General features: G+C 40.3%; 2 protein-coding genes across 7 annotated transcripts in view; one reads left to right on the forward strand and one right to left on the reverse strand.

The window, feature by feature from the left end:
- PAX9 (paired box 9) overlaps positions 1–16,155 on the forward strand; it is a 54,408-nt gene extending 38,253 nt beyond the window's left edge. The window contains exon 5 of the mRNA XM_070504261.1: positions 11,606–16,155. Coding sequence (XP_070360362.1) covers positions 11,606–11,662 — 57 coding nt within the window. The 3' untranslated portion in view covers positions 11,663–16,155. The remainder of the gene's footprint in view (positions 1–11,605) is intronic.
- Positions 1–18,659, reverse strand: part of SLC25A21 (solute carrier family 25 member 21) — a 439,143-nt gene that overhangs the window by 15,969 nt on the left and 404,515 nt on the right. For 5 of the 6 annotated variants that reach the window (XM_014853089.3, XM_070504264.1, XM_070504262.1 and 2 more), the window contains one exon: positions 10,003–10,167. In XM_014853089.3, the coding sequence (XP_014708575.1) occupies positions 10,003–10,167 (165 nt within the window). Of the gene's footprint in view, positions 1–8,098; positions 8,238–10,002; positions 10,168–18,659 lie in introns of all 6 variants that reach the window. The other variant, XM_070504266.1, reaches the window with a different exon arrangement.

The raw sequence follows: 18,659 nt of genomic DNA on the forward strand, positions 1-18,659 counted from the left end.
TCTTACTAGAACTCCCTGGCTGTTTCCATCACACTGCAATCTTTGCGTGAGCCCAGAGCTGAAGAGATGTTTTACCAGCTTCTCTTCAGGAAGATCATTGAGTTCCCTGACAGGACATATTATTTCTAGACTGTCTACAGCTTAGCAAGAGACACTAATAAGTGATCCCAAACGTTGGCGGCCGTGAGGTTCCACAACCTCTAAAAATTCTACAAAAGTCACCAAATAATCAGAAATGGGATCATATGACTCAAAATAGTTAACAATCAACACGCTACATATTTGTAACTGATTTAACCATCTAATCCAAACTATATAGCCAGCAGCTAAAGACAGCACCAGTAATTTAGGGCAATGGTGGTTGAGGAGTTAATATGCAGAGGCAAAATATCTTGATAAAAGAAGCTTATGCCTCCCCTTTTACCTTCCCTGGCATGAGCTCTGATGCCTTGTTAAGTGACTGGCCAGCTGGCTGCCAGCTTGATAAACAGAGAACCTTCGCCCACCTTGCAGGCCTTTGTGATTTGGGTCTGGTGTCTTTAAGAAGACATTCCACACGGAGACATGCCAGAAGGTGGGGGTTAAGGAAGATGGGGGAAGCAGGATTTGCTAGCTAGTGAAGACTAGGGGTGGTGAGGGGGACTGGCCAGGAAGCCTGCTGCCCCCACAAGGCAAGTTGAGCTGAGCGCAGTGGACAGGCTTTTCCTTTAAGGGAGCTCAGCATGAGTATACACACCCAAGTCTGGTCTTAGAATCTTCCTGCCTCAGGGCAGCCCCAACCACATTTCCTTTGCTCCTTGCAATTCACTCACCCTTTAATTCCTCCTGGTACCATACCAGATCTGAGATCCTCTCTGAGCTTAGCTTTGAGTCATTTTAACAGTGTTCCTAACCACCTAAAATGAAGTCAAGATACCCTGCTTCTTCAGACAGATTTACAATGAGCACACTGAGAGGAATGATCTCTGTTCAGGATTGGCCTTGGATGATCCTGGAGCAGATTTAGCATTGCTTGTCAGAAATTGCTAAAATATGTTTGCCATTTGAAGAACTAAAATTATTGCTGAGAAGTGACTGAAAGAGATGGCCATAAAATGCTTTGGATAAGAAAATTAAAGACAGAATGGAAGTCCTCTGAGAAGTCACATGATTTTCAGGGTATCATGAAGCACTTCTTTGCAGAACTCTTTTATTCTGCTTCTTCCTCCCCCAGAGAGTGAGCAAATTGAAGACAAGAATGTCAAAACCATAACAGGGTGATTCAAAAAGAATTGAACATTTTAATAAATCTATGACCTAGTAATTAGATTATATGTCACCATATGGTCAAACAAATTATAATAAGATATATCACAATTATTTCCATCATCTTACAAATGGTCAGTTTGTGCTAAGAGCACACATCAATTCTCTACTTTAATTCATTCCAGCCCCTTTGTAGCGCATCACCACCAATAGTCAAAAGGGTGGTAGTGATGTGGCCTTTCATTTCCTAAAGGCTGCAAGAGGTGATACAAACATGATGTTTGTGACGTATCCCCACAGGAGGAAACTGCAGAAAACTCACTGTAGTAATACATTTTTGAGAGTTTCATTTCCTTTTGAATCACTCTGCACACCTTGATTTCAGAAAACCACTTGAAAAACTCTTCCATGTTATCTTGATTAATAACACATCAAATTAATAAGACACTGAATGGAAGATGGATGAGAGTATAGCTGGAGATCCCTCATCTGGCTAAATAAAATAGTTCTTCAGTGAAAGATGTGTCCATACAACAGCCTGAAGAGGAGCTGGATGACCATGGGTGAAGATGTGGAAGGCGTGTCATTGGATCTGCTGATGACACAGACTGGGAGGGGAAACTAGAAGGACAGATGAGGAACTCCACATTAAAAATGATCATCACAGGCTCTAGCACTGGACTGAACCCACAGGATTAAGTTTAAGCATAGTGATTACAAACTGCACAAATTTGAGATGAGAGACACTAGATTTGACTGCAGTTCATGTAATCTGGGGATTTTAATTGACCGTGAAGATTTATACATACCGACATCTTGATGTAAAAGCAACATCCATTCTCCCCCCTCCTCACCCATGACAAATCCCCCAAGAATTCATCTCTGTGCAATCTTTGGCTGCCTTAAGAAAGGGGTGTGTTCAGATCACAGGAAGGGTTGATCCTTGTGTATCTGAATTGATCAACTCAAAACTGCAGTAGTGTGTAGTTCTGACACTGCCATTGACAAAGCTGATGCAGCTACAGCGGGAGAGATAGACCACACAGAGGGCCTGAAACCATGTCATTTGAAGAGGGGTTAAGGGACTGTGGCTATATCCCGAAGAAAGAAAGACTCAAAGGCTTACGTGTCCATACATTAGTACAGAACAACGATTAAGAGCATGGGCTCTGGCTCAGTCTTTGGGTTCAGTCTTTGATGGGATCTAGCAGAGATGGGCACCAAACTGATGTTTTGTGAAGCTTCCTTCAAAGCCTCTTAAAGGAAAGGACGGGGCCATGGCACATTCATCTTTGTATGTATACTGACCTCGACACATCATAGGTGTTTAATAAATGCCTTGTTTCTCCTTTATAAAGACATAATACACAAAGAACCAAGGCCTCAGAAGCAAATTACAAAGGAGGGGGATACGCACACTGGTTAAGCACCTGGTAAAAACCACGAGGCAAATAACAGCATCTCAGCCTTGTCCTCCCCACAGCTGGCGACGGGCATCATGAAAATGATCTAGTGAGTTGAAATCATAGTTGCCTCCTGGTAGCTGAACAAGGAGGCAGCTTGAGTGAGAGTCAAGTGCATTTTTTTTTTAAGGAAGAAATTTACATTTTAGATATTATGAGTTTTAGTGGGTCCAAGTCAACTCAGAGTAGAGTCACCTCTCAGTATACAGCTTTCATTTTCCTTCATCTTGGCTCTCTTTTGTTGTTTTGTTCATAAACTTCGACAGAAGCATTTTTTCTCCTGATGTCGTGGCATTGTGATATATTGTCCCCCAATGAAAATACCTTCTATTGAAGCTTAATTAAAAAATACAGTTGTTTCCACTTCACAGCTATCAGAGAATCTCTTACAGTGTTTGTTTTCTCTTCATGTGAGATAATTTGGGGAAATGCTAGCTTCTCACTCCACAGAAGGTCACTAACTAAAATGAGATGGTTTAGTTGATAAGCATTCTTCAAGAACGTGGAGTATTCCCAAGATCCTGTCCTTGCAGGGCTCTGGGCTTTGGAAGGAAATCAAAGTCTTGTTAAAAGCTCAGCATCTAAATGTAGCCATTCAGAAAATAGCCATGAAAATTCCTTTTTTCCCCCTAAGCTATCCGTTCTTTAAAGTGTTGTGAAATGTAAAATAATTTTAAAGGCCTTACTCACTTAGCTCAAATTATAAAATACATACAATGTCAAAATGGGTTAGGGTTTAAGCATAATAGTTATCATTTGATTATTTCATATATATATATATATACACACACACACATGCACGCACACACGTCTGTCTCTCACCCTCTCTCTCTCTCTCTATATATATATACAGGATAATACCATCTGAGAGTCAATTATATCACTGAATATTATACAAAATGCAGGAACATATTAACGTATTTCCTTGGGAACCCTGTAGGATTTTTCTGTTTTGGTGTGTTCAGTCTATTCCTTGCCTCAATAAAGGCACTGACCCCAAGGAAAACTAACAAACCAGGTTCCCAAAACAAAATTCTAAAGGTTGAGAAGTCAAGGCAAGGACAAACTGAGATGCTTTGATATGGAGGTAGGCAGATGATCAAGAAGAAGAAGAAGTCTTTGAACCAAGTTTATTTCGTGAGATGCTACTTCTGGACCTCTATAAATGAAACGTTCCCATGCCCATTTAGTCCACTTATGTAATATGTTTGTTCAATGTGCTCCCTCAGTTCGGTCATCTACAGGGAGTCAGCTGCCCTACTAGCACATGCCTAAAACTTTGTGGCCCAGTTAGCCTCTGCAGCCTGCACTGCCTGCTTTCTCCCTTGGTTTCCCGGACACCAGCTACCCTTGTTCTTCATCCTCTCCCAGGTCCCCGTGCCTCCTTCTCCTTCAGGACAGTCACACATCCTGTTCTGTCTGTCTGTCTCCACTCATCGTTTTCATCTTGGCCTGGCTAATCCTCATCCTTGAGCTCCAGCCTAAGCATCATTTTTGAAAGAATGCCTTTCCTATATTCTCATCCTGACCCACCCTGGGTCTAGATTAGGATCCTTGGTTATAAATTCCCACAGCTTGAGAGTTGTCTTTCATGGCACTTAGACAATTGCCGTGATTCAGTTCCCTGTGTAATGACTTGTTTGTTGTCTGTCTCCTCTACTAGACGGTAAACCCCATTAAGGCAGGAGCAGCGCTGACACTTAGCGAGATGGTGCCCGGCACATGGCAGTAGGGCCATGAGCACTTTTGGAATGAACGAATAGAAGGAGCCCACTGAGAATCTAAAGCTACTTGCACCTCATTTCCATCCACTTGGGTGGTGCCTGACTGGAAAATTTTGGCCTGAAGTTTATTTAAGAAAAGTGTCTGAACCCCTAACGCCTTTCTCTCTGCCCTCCCCCGTGCCCTCTTCCTCCCCAACACACACACCCCAGAGAGTCTGTGAAAACTGCCAATAAAAGATACTGCTTTTTACCGCAGAATCTTGTCACATATCCTGGAATTTTATAGATAATATATACTTCTAGTTTTACCCCAGTGGTTACCAGAAAGGAGAGTTGTTCTTAATGAAACTTTAATGCTCTTGCCCTTCCCATTACCGGATGATTGGTAAGAATAATGATCGAGTAAGAGAGAATCAGAAAAACAAATGGTCATAAATTAAATCCTACTATGATCTAATTCTACTGAGATTCTTCTTTTCAAAATACAAACATCTCTGTCTAAGTTCTCCACTCGAACCCAAAGGTGCATTTTTCATTCAGCTCAGCACACACCTTAGGGAAAGTTATAGCTCTAAATCATGCAACTAACTAATTTCCACATTTCTTCTGATAAACTGAAGTGCATCTGGTACCACCCTCTGACTTTCTGCAGAATTTACAAGATAAAGAAAATATTAAAAATCTAAAGAAAAAGAAAAACATTTGCATTTCTAAAAGGCAATCTTTTAGAAACACTACCTCAGGAGAAAATATAATATGTTTGACTTAATGCTGTCTGTAGTAAAATGACCACAGGGACAGGTCCAAATGGTTTATTAAGTAAGAAAGATTGAACATATGAAAAATTATTCTCTCCCCGAATATTTCTAACCCACACATGTAATTTATATCATGGCAAAATTCAACACAAAAGTTCTATTGTGTTTGGCAAAATAACCTGCAAACATGCTTAATTAGGATGCAAGCTGAAAGCACAGTTTAATACTGTTGACAGCCATGAGCTTTAGATAACGATTTCTACTATTATTATTATTTTACTTAGGGAAACATATGAAAAGCAGTAAATATGGAACTAGAAGACAAAGTTATTAAAGACATGTAGCATTTTAATCTTATGATTCTCATTTGTGTGTCAACATTGCAAATAATATGCTCCGCACATCCCCAGCTTGGAATGGGAATAAAAGAAATTGTTTTTGCAATGAAAGCTTACTCCCACGGATATTTGAAAAAGATGTCAGCATTTAAGTTAATCAATATCTGTTTCCAGTGGGCTTTACTTTGAGAAGTGATGGCCTCTTTCTAGGGAGAAGGGATAATTCTTTATACTGACATTCCATTCCATTTACTGCAAGATGTAAATGAATGCCTCCATTAAATGAATTCCATGGTCAGTTAATATCCAAAGCAGTCTTTTCTCTATAGTAGCCACTTATTTTCCATTCAATTGGAACAACTAGATCTTAAAAATAAAGCTGGAAAAAATATAACATAGGGCAACATTTTCAAACTGGTAATTCCTAGTTTTTCCAGGGCTGTGCCTTATAATCCTGTGTTTTTATGGATTTTAGATGAAGGATGTGAAAAGGGAGGTCCAGGTTTCAGGCCTGAATGAGGCAGATGAGGAATCTGATTATCTGGATATTCTAGCTATTTCACTTATTTAAATTTTAGGAACCATTTCTAAGAGATAACTTATGTATGACAAGATACAAGGTAAAATGTAGAGTTACAGCATTACAGAGTACGGAGGAGAGAGTCCCAGCCTCTGGCCTTTTCCCTCCCCTGCTGTATGACCTCAGATAAATTACTTTGGTAACTTTCAGCTCGGGGCCTTAACTTTCCGTTTGGTTTCCTTATCTGAAAATGACAGTTATTGTGATAAGGACCAGGCAAAATCATGGAGTCTACAAAAATGCTTTTAATAGTATGAAATGGTGCAGAAAGTCAGGATATTTCTGTGACAACTTGAAAAATATATCTATCAGAGGTCACCAATCTGAAGAGTTAAAGTTAAAAACTTTAGGGGCGGATATCTGACCTGGGTTATCTGGGCTTACTGTTTCAAGTTCTTATTTTGCCTCTGTTCACATAGCCCTAGAGTTGAGTAAAATGTAAAAAAGGTAACTAGGTATTCTATTTTATGAGGTTCTGTTCAATGTTTCACTGACTTATTTCCTACTGTAAAATTAATACGTGCTTAATGTAGAAGCTGCCCACAGCTTAGAACGGCACAAAGAAGTACTTCCCTCCACTGCCTCCCGTGCTGCGCGCTACCGCCTGCTCTCCCTCTCCCTCCGCCCCACCTCTCTCCCTCTCTCTCTCTCTCTCTCTCTGTCTCTCTCTCTCTCACACACACACACACACAGAGGACTCCCCATTTCCACTCCCCAGAGATAACCACTATGGACAGTCTGTTGTAAAACAAATACTTTGAAAATGGAAAACATTGCAAAACAATTTATGGATTTAAAAAAATACATTAAATTAAAGAAGAACCTAGAATTATTCCATGCCAGTCAGAGTGGGTGAAATCTCAAACTCCCTCAGAACAACAGACTGACCAATTGCTGGGTAAGGGAACTCAAACAGGAACGCTGTAAACAAACTGTCCAAAGCGCACGGTCAGAGACAGCCTACAGCAAAGATGGAAGGGAGCCTTCAAGAACACCACCTCCTCCTCGTGTTTACCAACTTGATGACGTTTTTCAACATGTTTTAATGATTATCATACCTTCCCCTTCACAAAGGATTGATTTATTATGGTTTAGATTTAAAGAAACTGGTTTTCCAGTTTTGAATCAAGCTTAGATTACAGAACACACAAAATCAATGACTTTGTTCTAGGCAAGAAAAAAACCAGTCTTCATTTAAGCGCAAAAGGAGCAGTCCTGGGGAAAAATTCTTCATGTAGTTCTACATGCTCACTATTTCTACTGCCCTCCTCGGCGCCTCTACTCCTTCCCCCAGCGCTGTCACCAGCAGCACCATCCCACTGAACACTTCTATGGCACCTTAAAACTCACCAACAACGTCACACATTATTTGCTTTAATCCTCAAAACAAGTTTGTCAGGTAGAAAGAACAGTCTTAGCTTTTCAATTTACAGATAAAAAACACTGAAGCTTAGAGCAGTGAGGTGATTGGCTCAAGATCATTCACCCAGTGCAGGCATACTCGCCCAGGTCTACCGATGACTTCTCAACGTCTATCCAACCCAGATCCCTCTCTCAAGCTCCAGGACCCACATCCGGTCACTGACCCAGCACCTGCACTTTAGAGTTCCAATGCGGTTAAACTCTGTTTCCAGGCTGAGCCCATAATATTCTCCCATAAACTTGTTTCTCTTTCAGTGGTTTTCTCTCTCTGTGAGTGGCACCATGATCCTTTCCATTGTTCAAGTGCAAAATCTAGACATCATCACTACTCACCACCCCTTTTCTCCACATGCGTTCATACTCCATCACCACATCCTATAGATTTTGCCTTCTGAAGGTTTCTCAAATCTGTCCACTTCTCCTTGTCTCCACCATGAACACTGTAGTCCAAGACCCCAGCATCTCACATCGAAATCATTTCCATGTTACTCTCTGCCTTCCCTTACCACGCCCACTCCATGCATTCTCCACTCTGCAGCCAGAGTGATCAGGTAATTCCTCTGCTTACAATGTTTTGTTGGCTTCCCAGTGCTCTTCAGATAAAGATAAGAATCCTTCGTGTGGCCTATAAAGGGCCAGTATGATCTGATCCCTGTAAACTGGCAAGAGAAATGAGCTCTTTCCATAGTTTCAGGATACCATGATGCCTTTTAAAAAATAAATGAATATTTAAGCTTCTGAGTTTTTAAATAATGCATAACATTTAATAGCTTAAATGCATTGATTAATTGTAGAATGAAGTTTGCACTTGCGGGTATTTTTAAGCGTGAGTAACATATGACCATATATAAGTCTTTCTGAATTTCTTTCTTAAATATAACTGAATTGATTTTATCAAAATAACTTTTGAATTAAAATCCATGCACAAATATATGTAATAAAACATATACTATTTATACAATTTTAGAACTCCTTTCACGGTGTGTAATTTCTGTCTCAAGCCCTTGGATGGCTGGAGGAATGGAGGCACGGACACTCCCCCATGGTGTAGGGATTACTCATCTCAGAGTCTACAAAACAGGGTCAGCTTCATGGGCGTGTGACTTGTGCAGTCACCCAGGGCCTGCACTTAGAAGAGCCCCATGCTTGGTTTATTGCTCTACTGTTTCAGTCTTGAAATTCGTGATTTTTGAACAAGTGTCCTCACATTTTCATTTTTCCCTGGGCCCCACAAATTATTTAGCCCATTCCTGCTAAAAAGAATCTCAAAGTATTAAGAGTTGAACTCTCACGTCATCGAGGACCAAAGTGTTCATTGCACCCTATTTCTGTATTTCATGAACTCGGCAGAAGGAGAGCTCTGAGGACAACCAAAGTCAGAACTGCCAGTCAATGGGAGGAGCTATAGAGACTGCGGCCAATCATAGATTTCAGGACAACAAAACATAAGCTCTACTCAATAAATGAGATTTCCAAATGCAGTGAAAACTGATTAACAACTTTGGCCAGTCAACGAGGCAATGCCGACAGATGGTTAATGTGGAACATGTCGTGGATTTAGCTGTTACTTGAGATAAACCCTGGCCGAGAGTATGGGAGATAGCTGGGCAAAGGCAGATAAAAGTGACTTTACTGAAGAGTCTGGTAATCCACATTAGGAATATTTTTATGATTTATAGAAAGTCCTTCAATACTTTTGTACCAAGCAAAATGAAGAACTGAACCCCTATGGGAAACCGTCTGCATGTGAAAAATGTTTCCCGAGCTGGTGCTTCCAGGATTGCAATTTTCATTGCAAGCAAGCAATATGATGGTGGGGGAAAATTCTGTGATGCTATAGCTTGAAAGATGATCATTTTAAAGCATATCATGTGCTACTTTTATCTTGTAGAAGTTGAAAGGCTGCTAATATCTGTAAGCTACCATTAAAAAATATACATATAATTATTATTTTGCACTAAAAGCAAATGATCCTAGAAGAGTTGATTTACTACTTACCGTAATTAACATAGGTAAATTAAAAAATTAATATCTAGGTAAAATTTAAGTTTTAGGCTGACAATTTTTCCCCATGAGCTCAAAACTTATTCAGAATACAACTTTTTGGAGAAAGTTATGCTTCTAAGATAAAATTAAGTGATAATATAGTTTCTAGAAATTCCTATTAGTGATCAACGGGAAGCATGCAGGTGTAATGTTGTGTATTTCAAGAAGATACATTTCGGTGTCAGATTTGGGTTCAAGTCTCTACTTTGCTATTAACTATGTGACAATTTTCTTGATCTTCCTAAGCCTCAGTTTCCAAATTTAAATAGGGATAACAAAACTCAGTGCATAAGGCTGATGTGAGGATCAAATTAGATAACAGATGTAAGTGTTCAGCACAGTGACCGGGACATGCTAACCACTCTACAAGCATAGTTATCATCGATAAGACTTTTCCTCCAGGATCTTAATCTATTAAATAGTTACCTTATTGACAGGAAGAATGTTTTTGACATTGTGGTAGAAGCCAAAATAAACCATGTTGAAAACCCCATGACGTCCCAAAGTCGCTGTAAATCCTTTGTTGAGGCCCTGGAGCCCCAAGCCTTCCTTCTTAATGATGTGTCTTGCATAACTCATGGTAGATGGTTGCTGCAGGAGAGAGAAGCAGAGCCAGAGAGATCATCTTTGCGACTGTGAAACAGAGCAAATCGCCGTTTTAACTTTCCTTCAAGCCAAAATTATTAGGGACTTTTTTTTCCCCCAAACATGAATAATCATGCCCACATCCGTGCTTTTTAAAATTAGAAAACCCAAAAAGTAAACAAAATCGCATGCATAACAATGGGCCTTAAAGGGAAGCTTGTTGGCAAAGGAAAAACATCTTTGGTGGAATCAGTGAAACTAATGTCATGTAATAACTATCACCACTTTCAACATGTAAATAGTTGTATCCAATTCTGGGTAAGCCACACTAATGGAGAGGATTAGCCATATAGATAAGCTGGTAATCCATAACTGAGCATAATCCAAAAGGAATTTATATTTGGCTCCTGAATCCGGCACATTTACAGACTCAATTATGTTTTTCTAAAGTGACTGTTACAACTAGTGTTGATTCCATTGCCTCAATAGTTTAAACTGGTGCTAGGTTGGAAATTAGCCATGGATAAATAGCAGCTGCTTGTGGACGTCCTCAAGAAGGTGGGCAATCAGTATGCGTATCACTTGCTGTGATAAACGATAAATCAGTGTTGGGAGTACTGGGTTACGTTTACTTTGTTCCTTTCCAATCCTCTGATTGATTACCCAAGGTTGAAAAACCTTGACTGCTGGAATCCAGTCTGTTGCTACTTTTGAAACATGCTAAAGAGCTCACTGTAGTTTGCTCTGAGGTTCATAATTCATTACAATACAATTACAACAATTCACGAGGGTTTTTAAAAAAGGTTGAGTGATTATTTCCTTTTTGGAGGTACAGCATAAAGGATATCTCTCCCTCTTAATTTTTGACTGAATAGTAAACAGGGGGAAATGTTTAGTATTTAATGTTTTTGTCCCCACAGAGGCAAGCACTGACATGACTCTTGTTTGGCATTTCACAGGAGCAGGTTGCTGGAGTGGTCATGGCGGTCAGATGTGCTTTCTGAGTCAAAGTGTTTTATCATGTGCAATTAGGGCTGCGTCAGCAGAACAGAATAGAACAAATCCAATCAAGGCTTTCATCCAACTGTATTTATAGCTATGTAATTAACATGATACATTTAAATGAACTTGTTTATACAGTAAATCCTATAGTTTTTGCTGATAAACGTTTTAAAACTCTAGCTACAATTTTACACTCAACTTCATCGTTTCATTGAAGAGGATTAATTATAATAAATTGTATTAAGCTTAAGGAAACCCTTTTTTGTAACACGAAAAAAACATGCGAGAACTTATCTTAAAACAGTAAAAGACATTTCATATAGGAACAGCAAAAATTCTCAGAAGGTTCAAGTTCACTCTGTTCTACAAATGAGATGTTTTTGTTTGTGTTCTGGCACATTGACTATCAATCCAAATTATTTATTTTTGGTTTTCAAAATAGACTCAAGACTGCTTGAGCAGAAGTTCGTTTCTGCTGGGAAGACTCTGGAAGTGCTGAGCAAACTGCCTGGGTGCTGCTCTCTTGCTGGGGAAGGCAGCCTGGAGGGCAGAGGAATGGAGAGGAGGTGGCATTCCTTCCAGGGATGGAAGGACAGGCAGCAGTGCGGCTGCCAGGTCCAGGGCGACCACCATCGGTACCTCCTGCACCAGCCCAAGCTCTCTCTTTGTTCTCACCTGCTCTGAGGCCCTGAGGGCAAGAGGGACAGGGAATTCAGAGGCCATCTAGATTCTACAGCAGTGGAGGAACCAACAGCTTCAAATCAAAGTGCAGATTAACATGGCTTTCCCTTAATAAAGCACATCTAAAGAGTTTCTATTGTTTAAAAATCCTAGTGTGCTAAATCATCAGAATTAAAAGAGAGGACTTCTACTAGCCCTTGGTGAGGATCAACAAATATTCAAATGACATTTACTGAGGGCCTACTGCCGGATGTTCCCTGGCTTGGGGGTTAGGTGAGTACAAAGAAGTGTAATGCATGGATTTTGAACTCAAGTGCTTTGCTGAGTTTGAACTCTACTTGTGAATAATTACATAAATCAGAGGGTAGCATGTAGTTAGAAATAGGGGCTCACAGCCAGGCTGCCCCAGGTTTGCGTCTCAGCAATACCACTTGCTGGCTTGGGCAAGTATTTTATCCTCTGATTTATCCTCACTTTACTCATTTGTAAAATAAGGATAATGATAGACTCTTCCTCATAGGATTGTTGTGATGATAAGTCAATGAACTGCATCCTCTGTAGGATTCACTATATAGTAGCTGTTAATAATAATGGCAATTATGCTGATAAGAATAAAATAGCAGGTAATTTCTTTGTTAGTTGAAGGCAATGACAATCAAAAGGTGGAGGATGATTGGAGGGAGAGGAAGGACGTACACAACTAGTCTCTTTCTTCTCACTCCTCTGGCTGTCTTTTCCTTTTCCCAGAGCCCTGGATCCTTGTGACAAAGTCCAAGAGAAATGTATCCAGAATACAAGATCATAGGTCTGCTTTCTCTGAGGCCCAATCAAATCCAACCCCTGGGAGAAAGATGTCCTTCCTGGGATAGTTACTCGCCCCAGGGCCTCTTTTCTCGGGAGCGGTAGATCCTGTAAATTGGCCTCTTCCCTATCCCTTGGTAAGCATCCTTGGTAAGAACTCTCCACTTGATGAGTCTATGGACTGTAGAAGCATGGTCACACTGGAGCAAAAGCTGGGAATGGAGAAGCACACTAACTGGGCCTCCACCTCACACAGTTTACAGCCTAGAGAGCACGTACGTATGTTACCAGGTACCTGGAACACAGCGAATGCTCACTGATGTTAGCCACTACCACAGATCCTCGGTAGTTTACATAGATCATCTTATTTAATCCTCTCAACAACTGTGCGAGATAGATATTATTATTACCCCCATTTGACAGATGAGGAAACTGAGGTTAGGTTACTTGCCCAAGATCACAGAGTACGTGGTAGTGCCAGAGCTCAATCTGAGGCTGCTCAGACTCCAAGTTCATATTTTTATGCTCTGTCTGGTTCTGCCATCCTAATTTATCTAACTGCTTCTCTCAGCAACCCTGTAAGGTGGCGGAAGGTATACCTTCATTTTGCAGGTGAGGAAACTAAGGATTGTTAAGTAAGTATTCCTAAGGCAAAAACACTGATAAATGGCCTAACCACAATTCTGCATCTAATCCAGTGTTGTTCTCATTCTTGTAGACTCATTCTTGTTATACACGTGAAGCAAGATTTTCAGAGTTTGATGATCCAGCTGATACAGGTGACACACATTACTAACACAAATATAGTTTTCTGACTTGGGGCCTTGAGCTAAAGAAAAACCTGAACTCTAATTCCCATTAAAATTTGAAGTGTGGTTTTTGCTTCATTCAGCGACTTTGTATCACACAAATGTAAGCAAATCCTTAATTAGAAAGGCAAAACATGACTTCCACTAGGATGCTTAAATAGGAAAATACAGAATCATTTTGACTAGATCTCTGTAAACACAAGGAATTTTACTAAACTTATTTGATTACTGGGCTTCCATTTCCAAACAAAATGGTGACTGATTAGCATCATCAACCAAACGATTCTGATACTATCCAACCCAGCAGGTCACCCACCAGTTCGGTTTCCTTCCAATATTTAGATTCACTCCAATTTTCATATTTAGTTACCAATTGTGGGCCAAATTGCCTTCTAACTTTCCTAGATATACTTTCATTGACTGCACCAGAGCTGCAAGCATGGAAGAATATGTGGATCAGAATGAAGCTAATAATGTCATATCACACTGCTCTCTTCATTTGTTTATAGAAATACTCAGTTCACCGGTACCAGCCAGAAGTGTTTCCATTTGAAGGAAGTGAAAGTCTTCTTTAATTTTGATTTCAGTTATTGCCAACTGCTAATTCTGGGAACTCCCTGTTCTTTCACACATTCATTTATTCAACAAGTATGTATCAAGTGCCTCCTAGGTGCCATCCACTGTGCTAAATGTCTAGTACAGTACTTTGCTCGTATTCTAGAAACTTAACAAATATTTTCACTTCAATTTTTATTTGGAGGGATATGCTAATTTTTATATCTACGCATGAGAACATTCCCCGATGGTTATGAAATATGGAATTAAATTTCTGTTTTGAAAGTCCTTAAAGGCTTAATTAAAAGAGAAGATCCTTTGCTTACACATGCTCCCAGGCATCACTCTGGGGCACTGATTACTTACTCTCTGAGAGCCTAGTATTACCAACAAATCACTGAGATGATTACGGCAGCCTGAGCTATTTTTTCTGGAGTTCTTCCATCCAACTACTGACCGTAGCTGGCTCTGATTAGCCTTGTGAGATCACAGATAGAGGTTTTAGGCAGCAGGCATTGTTCCCTGGGTAAATAGCTATCGGAGTATGGCCAACAGGTACAGGCATGGGTTGTGTGTCAGTGGATTTCCTCCATCTGGAAAGCCCGAGAAGAGCTCTAGGCACATCCTGTCAAAAGGGAGCACGCTCCACATACGTTTGTTTACTTGCTTCCTAAGGCAAGGTGAACTTTGTTGCATTTTAGAGCCAATGGAATAAGGGTGTTGAGCTAGTTTTATCACATGGCTGGAAAGCAAACCAGGTGAGACCTTTATACAATGGAGTAAGTGTCCACACCTGGGCCTTCAGGAAAAGACTACGTTGTTAAAAAAGAGGAGACCCAGTTGCTACATTTAGGTAGGAAAATAGCTTTGCTCTTCAGGAGACAGAAGATAACTTATGCTTTTCTTTACTCAAATGAAGTCTTGAAGCATTTTCATAAATTTGAAAAAAAAAAAAAGCAAAGAAAAACCTGCCTTTTATTTGAGAACAAAACATAAGTGAAAAAGGAGGAATCAGGCTCAAAATTCCACAGTCACACTTTACCTTTAGCTTAGGTATTTCCCTAATTCATCATTACAGTTTATTTGAATAAGGCCTGATTACGGACAGAAAGACCCAAAATGTAATTATATTCTATAAGAGTTTATGTTTGATGAACAGACCTATTTTAAACCATTCTGTGAGTGGAGAATAATTTGCTGTAATACACCCTCCCAGACGCTGAGCCACAGAGCTATGTCAACACAAAGTGCTGCCCAGTTACTGCCCCTGGAGGGACATGGGGCCCTCCAGGTGACAAGAGGCTGACACTGTGCCTTGCCCCTGCACTGTTGGCAGAGCATGAAGGACAGTGACTGATCAGAGGAGACTGGCAACATTGAAGGAGCCTTTGCTTTTCCATGGTTCCTGAAACACTTTAGATTGTCCTTTAAGCTTCTTAATTACCCACATTTCTTTATCCCAATGAAAGAAGTGTGGTTGATTCAAAAGAGACCTTTATGTTAACACCAAGTTCCTTAAAGCTACTAACTTCATTAGGCTTTATTTTCCCCTATCTATAGAAGAGAGATAAGCCACCCACCTTATAGGGATAATGGGAGCATGTGAAATATCAAGCCTGCGCGAGCACTAGAAAAAGGGGAAGGATGTGCAGTAGCTACCAGAGCCATGGGATTAGAGGGAGGTGTCGGCAGAAATCATCCATTATTTTTGCTTTATATCGCTCTGTATTACTTGATTTGTGAAAAAAACCTGCCATGTATTACTTTCGTAATTTACAAAATTATATAAATTATTTAAAAAGTCAAATAAAGGAAAAAAGCATGTAAGGCATTTTGCACAATATCTGGCCTATAGTAGATGTGCTGTAAATGGTAGCTATTATCATTACTTCAAAGTCTCAGTTCTAAAAGCAAAAATCTAGAGTTCCTGGCTCAGCTGAAGGAAGACTGAAGTCGATTTTCTGTAAATGATGATAGAGAAGCAGCTTGGCTGCTGCCTTAGGCATTGTTGAAAGATAACCATAGGAATGGATTCATACACATAATTCACTTTTCTGCCCAGAAGAATCACAGACTGGAAAGAAATAATTTATGTACTGAACAGTTTCCAGGCAGGGTTTCACATAGTAATGCAGGAAAAATTTGAACTTACCTCACTACATCATCATGAAGGTTGACATGCCCTTGAAGCTGGCCTCTCACACTATCTATAAACAGAGCCACACGCTCACTCTCTAGATAACTCAACTTCTCTCTTTCTTGAAAGAGATGATCACAAAATGCAGTCCTTCCACTCACTTTATGTTGACTCCACGGAATGGAACTAAGTTGAAACATTTGTTAAGTACCTATAGAGAAAATAATCACTAAGCTTTGTGACATCATATATGATCTATCTAATTGGTCTCTATTAGATTTATTAAGTTCCCAAGACAAAGTGTGTTGAACTGTATTTAGTGGTGTTACCCAAAACCAGAATCAAAACCTGAATTAATTTTTTAAAAACCTGATTTTTAAAGATTCTATCATCAATGACACATTTGCTATCTCTTCATTGATCCTTAACAGTATAATCATAGAGCATAGATAGAAGACTAATTATTCCTTTCTTGGGCTGAACATCTTTCAAGACTAAATAGAGGGTGAAATAGACTTTTGCAATTTCCTAAAGGTTTATTTTCATTTTTGAGGGTGAGAATGATTATGTTCATATGTAATGTAGATAAAAATGACAGAGTGAAAGGGAAACCTGTGCCCCATCCACACATCAGAGGCAAATCCTATAGACCTCAAGGGAAGGAAAACATAACCCGTTAGCCAAATTATAACTTTGAAGTAGATTTCAAAGTGGAGAGAGAAACTGGGAAACAATTCATACAAGATTTTGCTCCTGGGGAGAAATTCACATTTTCCAGGCTAGCAGAGGGCATGCCAGTCAAACACTATTTGGCTTAGCAGAATTGATAGGGGACTTCTAGTTCTTACAAGTATACAGATAAAAAAACGATGCACCTACTTAGAGGGGAGAAAGGTCCTAAAAGGACAACAAGCTACAAATTCACACTTCTGGCAAGGCTGGATGTGCAAACCATCGCCAATAGAAAAATCTTCGGGCAAGCCTAGTACTAAGTCAAAGGGACTACAAACCAGAACAACACTTTGCTTGGGGTTAGTTTGAAGGACGGGGGGAAATTTGGGTCTATCCTGATTTTATCTAAACATGTTTTTACACCCACTGAACCAAACCAGAGCATGACAAAGCTGTGATTACTTTGCTCCCCACAGAAGGTCAAGCATATTTAAATTAGAGACCGGTTTTCTTTATTCACTGTGAATTTTAAGATGCTGGCCAAGATTCTGGTATTGGAATGGGAGGAAGTGTGGCAGGGATTATAGTCTTTGACTGATATAGTGGTAATTTAAAAAGTGAAGGCGAGACAAGCACACCTATTGAAATACTTTATACAGAAGCTGGAGGGGTATGAGGGAAGTATCAGAAACCAAATTAACCACAGTTTCCTTTAAATTTCCAGAATAGTTTATGGCTGTACTGGGTGGGAAGGCATATTTTATGGGTAACATACTTCTGACTGGCTAGAGAATCAGTCCGAGACCACAGAGGAGAGAACCTAGGCAGCTGAAGCCAGCAGAGTACCTGCCATTCATGGGAAATCCTGATGGGAATTGCACTCAGTTTCAAGAACATAACAGATGCAGCCTCTGCTCTCAGCCACCACTGCCCTTGGACCGCAGCTAGAAAGGCCCCTGTCCTAGACCCTATCCTTCAGAGGGCCCCATTCTGCCCCATTGCCAGCCATTCCCTCTGCACAGGGCCAGGGGGACATCTACCTCCATCTCACAACCTCCTCTAGGCCATGCTCTGTGCACCTGGGACCATGGCAGTCCTTTTGCTCCATCTTTATCACTCTACTATTGTCTACAAGACTTTAAGTGTAATATTGAGAATAATGTTGACCACTGTTGCCCTAGGCTGTCTTCCACTGCCGAGCCCCTCTCAGCTGCAGCAACTTCTTCAGAAATTTTCGTGTTTAAAAGATGGTGTGGACTCACCTCTTCAGGATGACGAAATAGGAAAATCCACAATTACTGTGTAGGAACCCATGGTGGTTAGTATCTAAGACATGAGGGTAGAAAGGCTGAGCAGTAGACATGCTGCTGAGAAACTCACACTATTGGCAGAACAAGAGTTATCTCCCTGCAGAATAAGCCTCTGGGGAAACTGCTCTGTTTTTCTAAAAGGTGTCGTCAAGCCATTTGGCCATTCCACATGCAGCCCATCCATTTAGTGTTCCACCAACACTGGTGGCTGTAATTGACTGAAAAGGCTGAAAATGAGCTTCATTCACAACATCCATGTGAAGTGACTAAGAAGGTTTGATCAAGAATCCACGTTACCTTTATATGACCACTCCAGAGGAAGAATTATCTTGATTATGGAAGAATTCTTTCCAAGGTGGCTTCAAATGTTTTAGTTTCATCTCTAACTTCTGCTGCCATATGCTAGTTATTTACAGCAAACAGATATCCAGCTGCTACTGTTACGAATGTAGACCTGCATCTGAGTTTACATACCTTGTCAATAGGCACTGGAACTAGGCTGCCAGCCCTTAAACCTTGATAAAGATTTCA

The sequence above is a fragment of the Equus asinus genome, chromosome 2, assembly GCF_041296235.1.
Source record: "Equus asinus isolate D_3611 breed Donkey chromosome 2, EquAss-T2T_v2, whole genome shotgun sequence".
Classification (NCBI taxonomy): domain Eukaryota; kingdom Metazoa; phylum Chordata; class Mammalia; order Perissodactyla; family Equidae; genus Equus; species Equus asinus.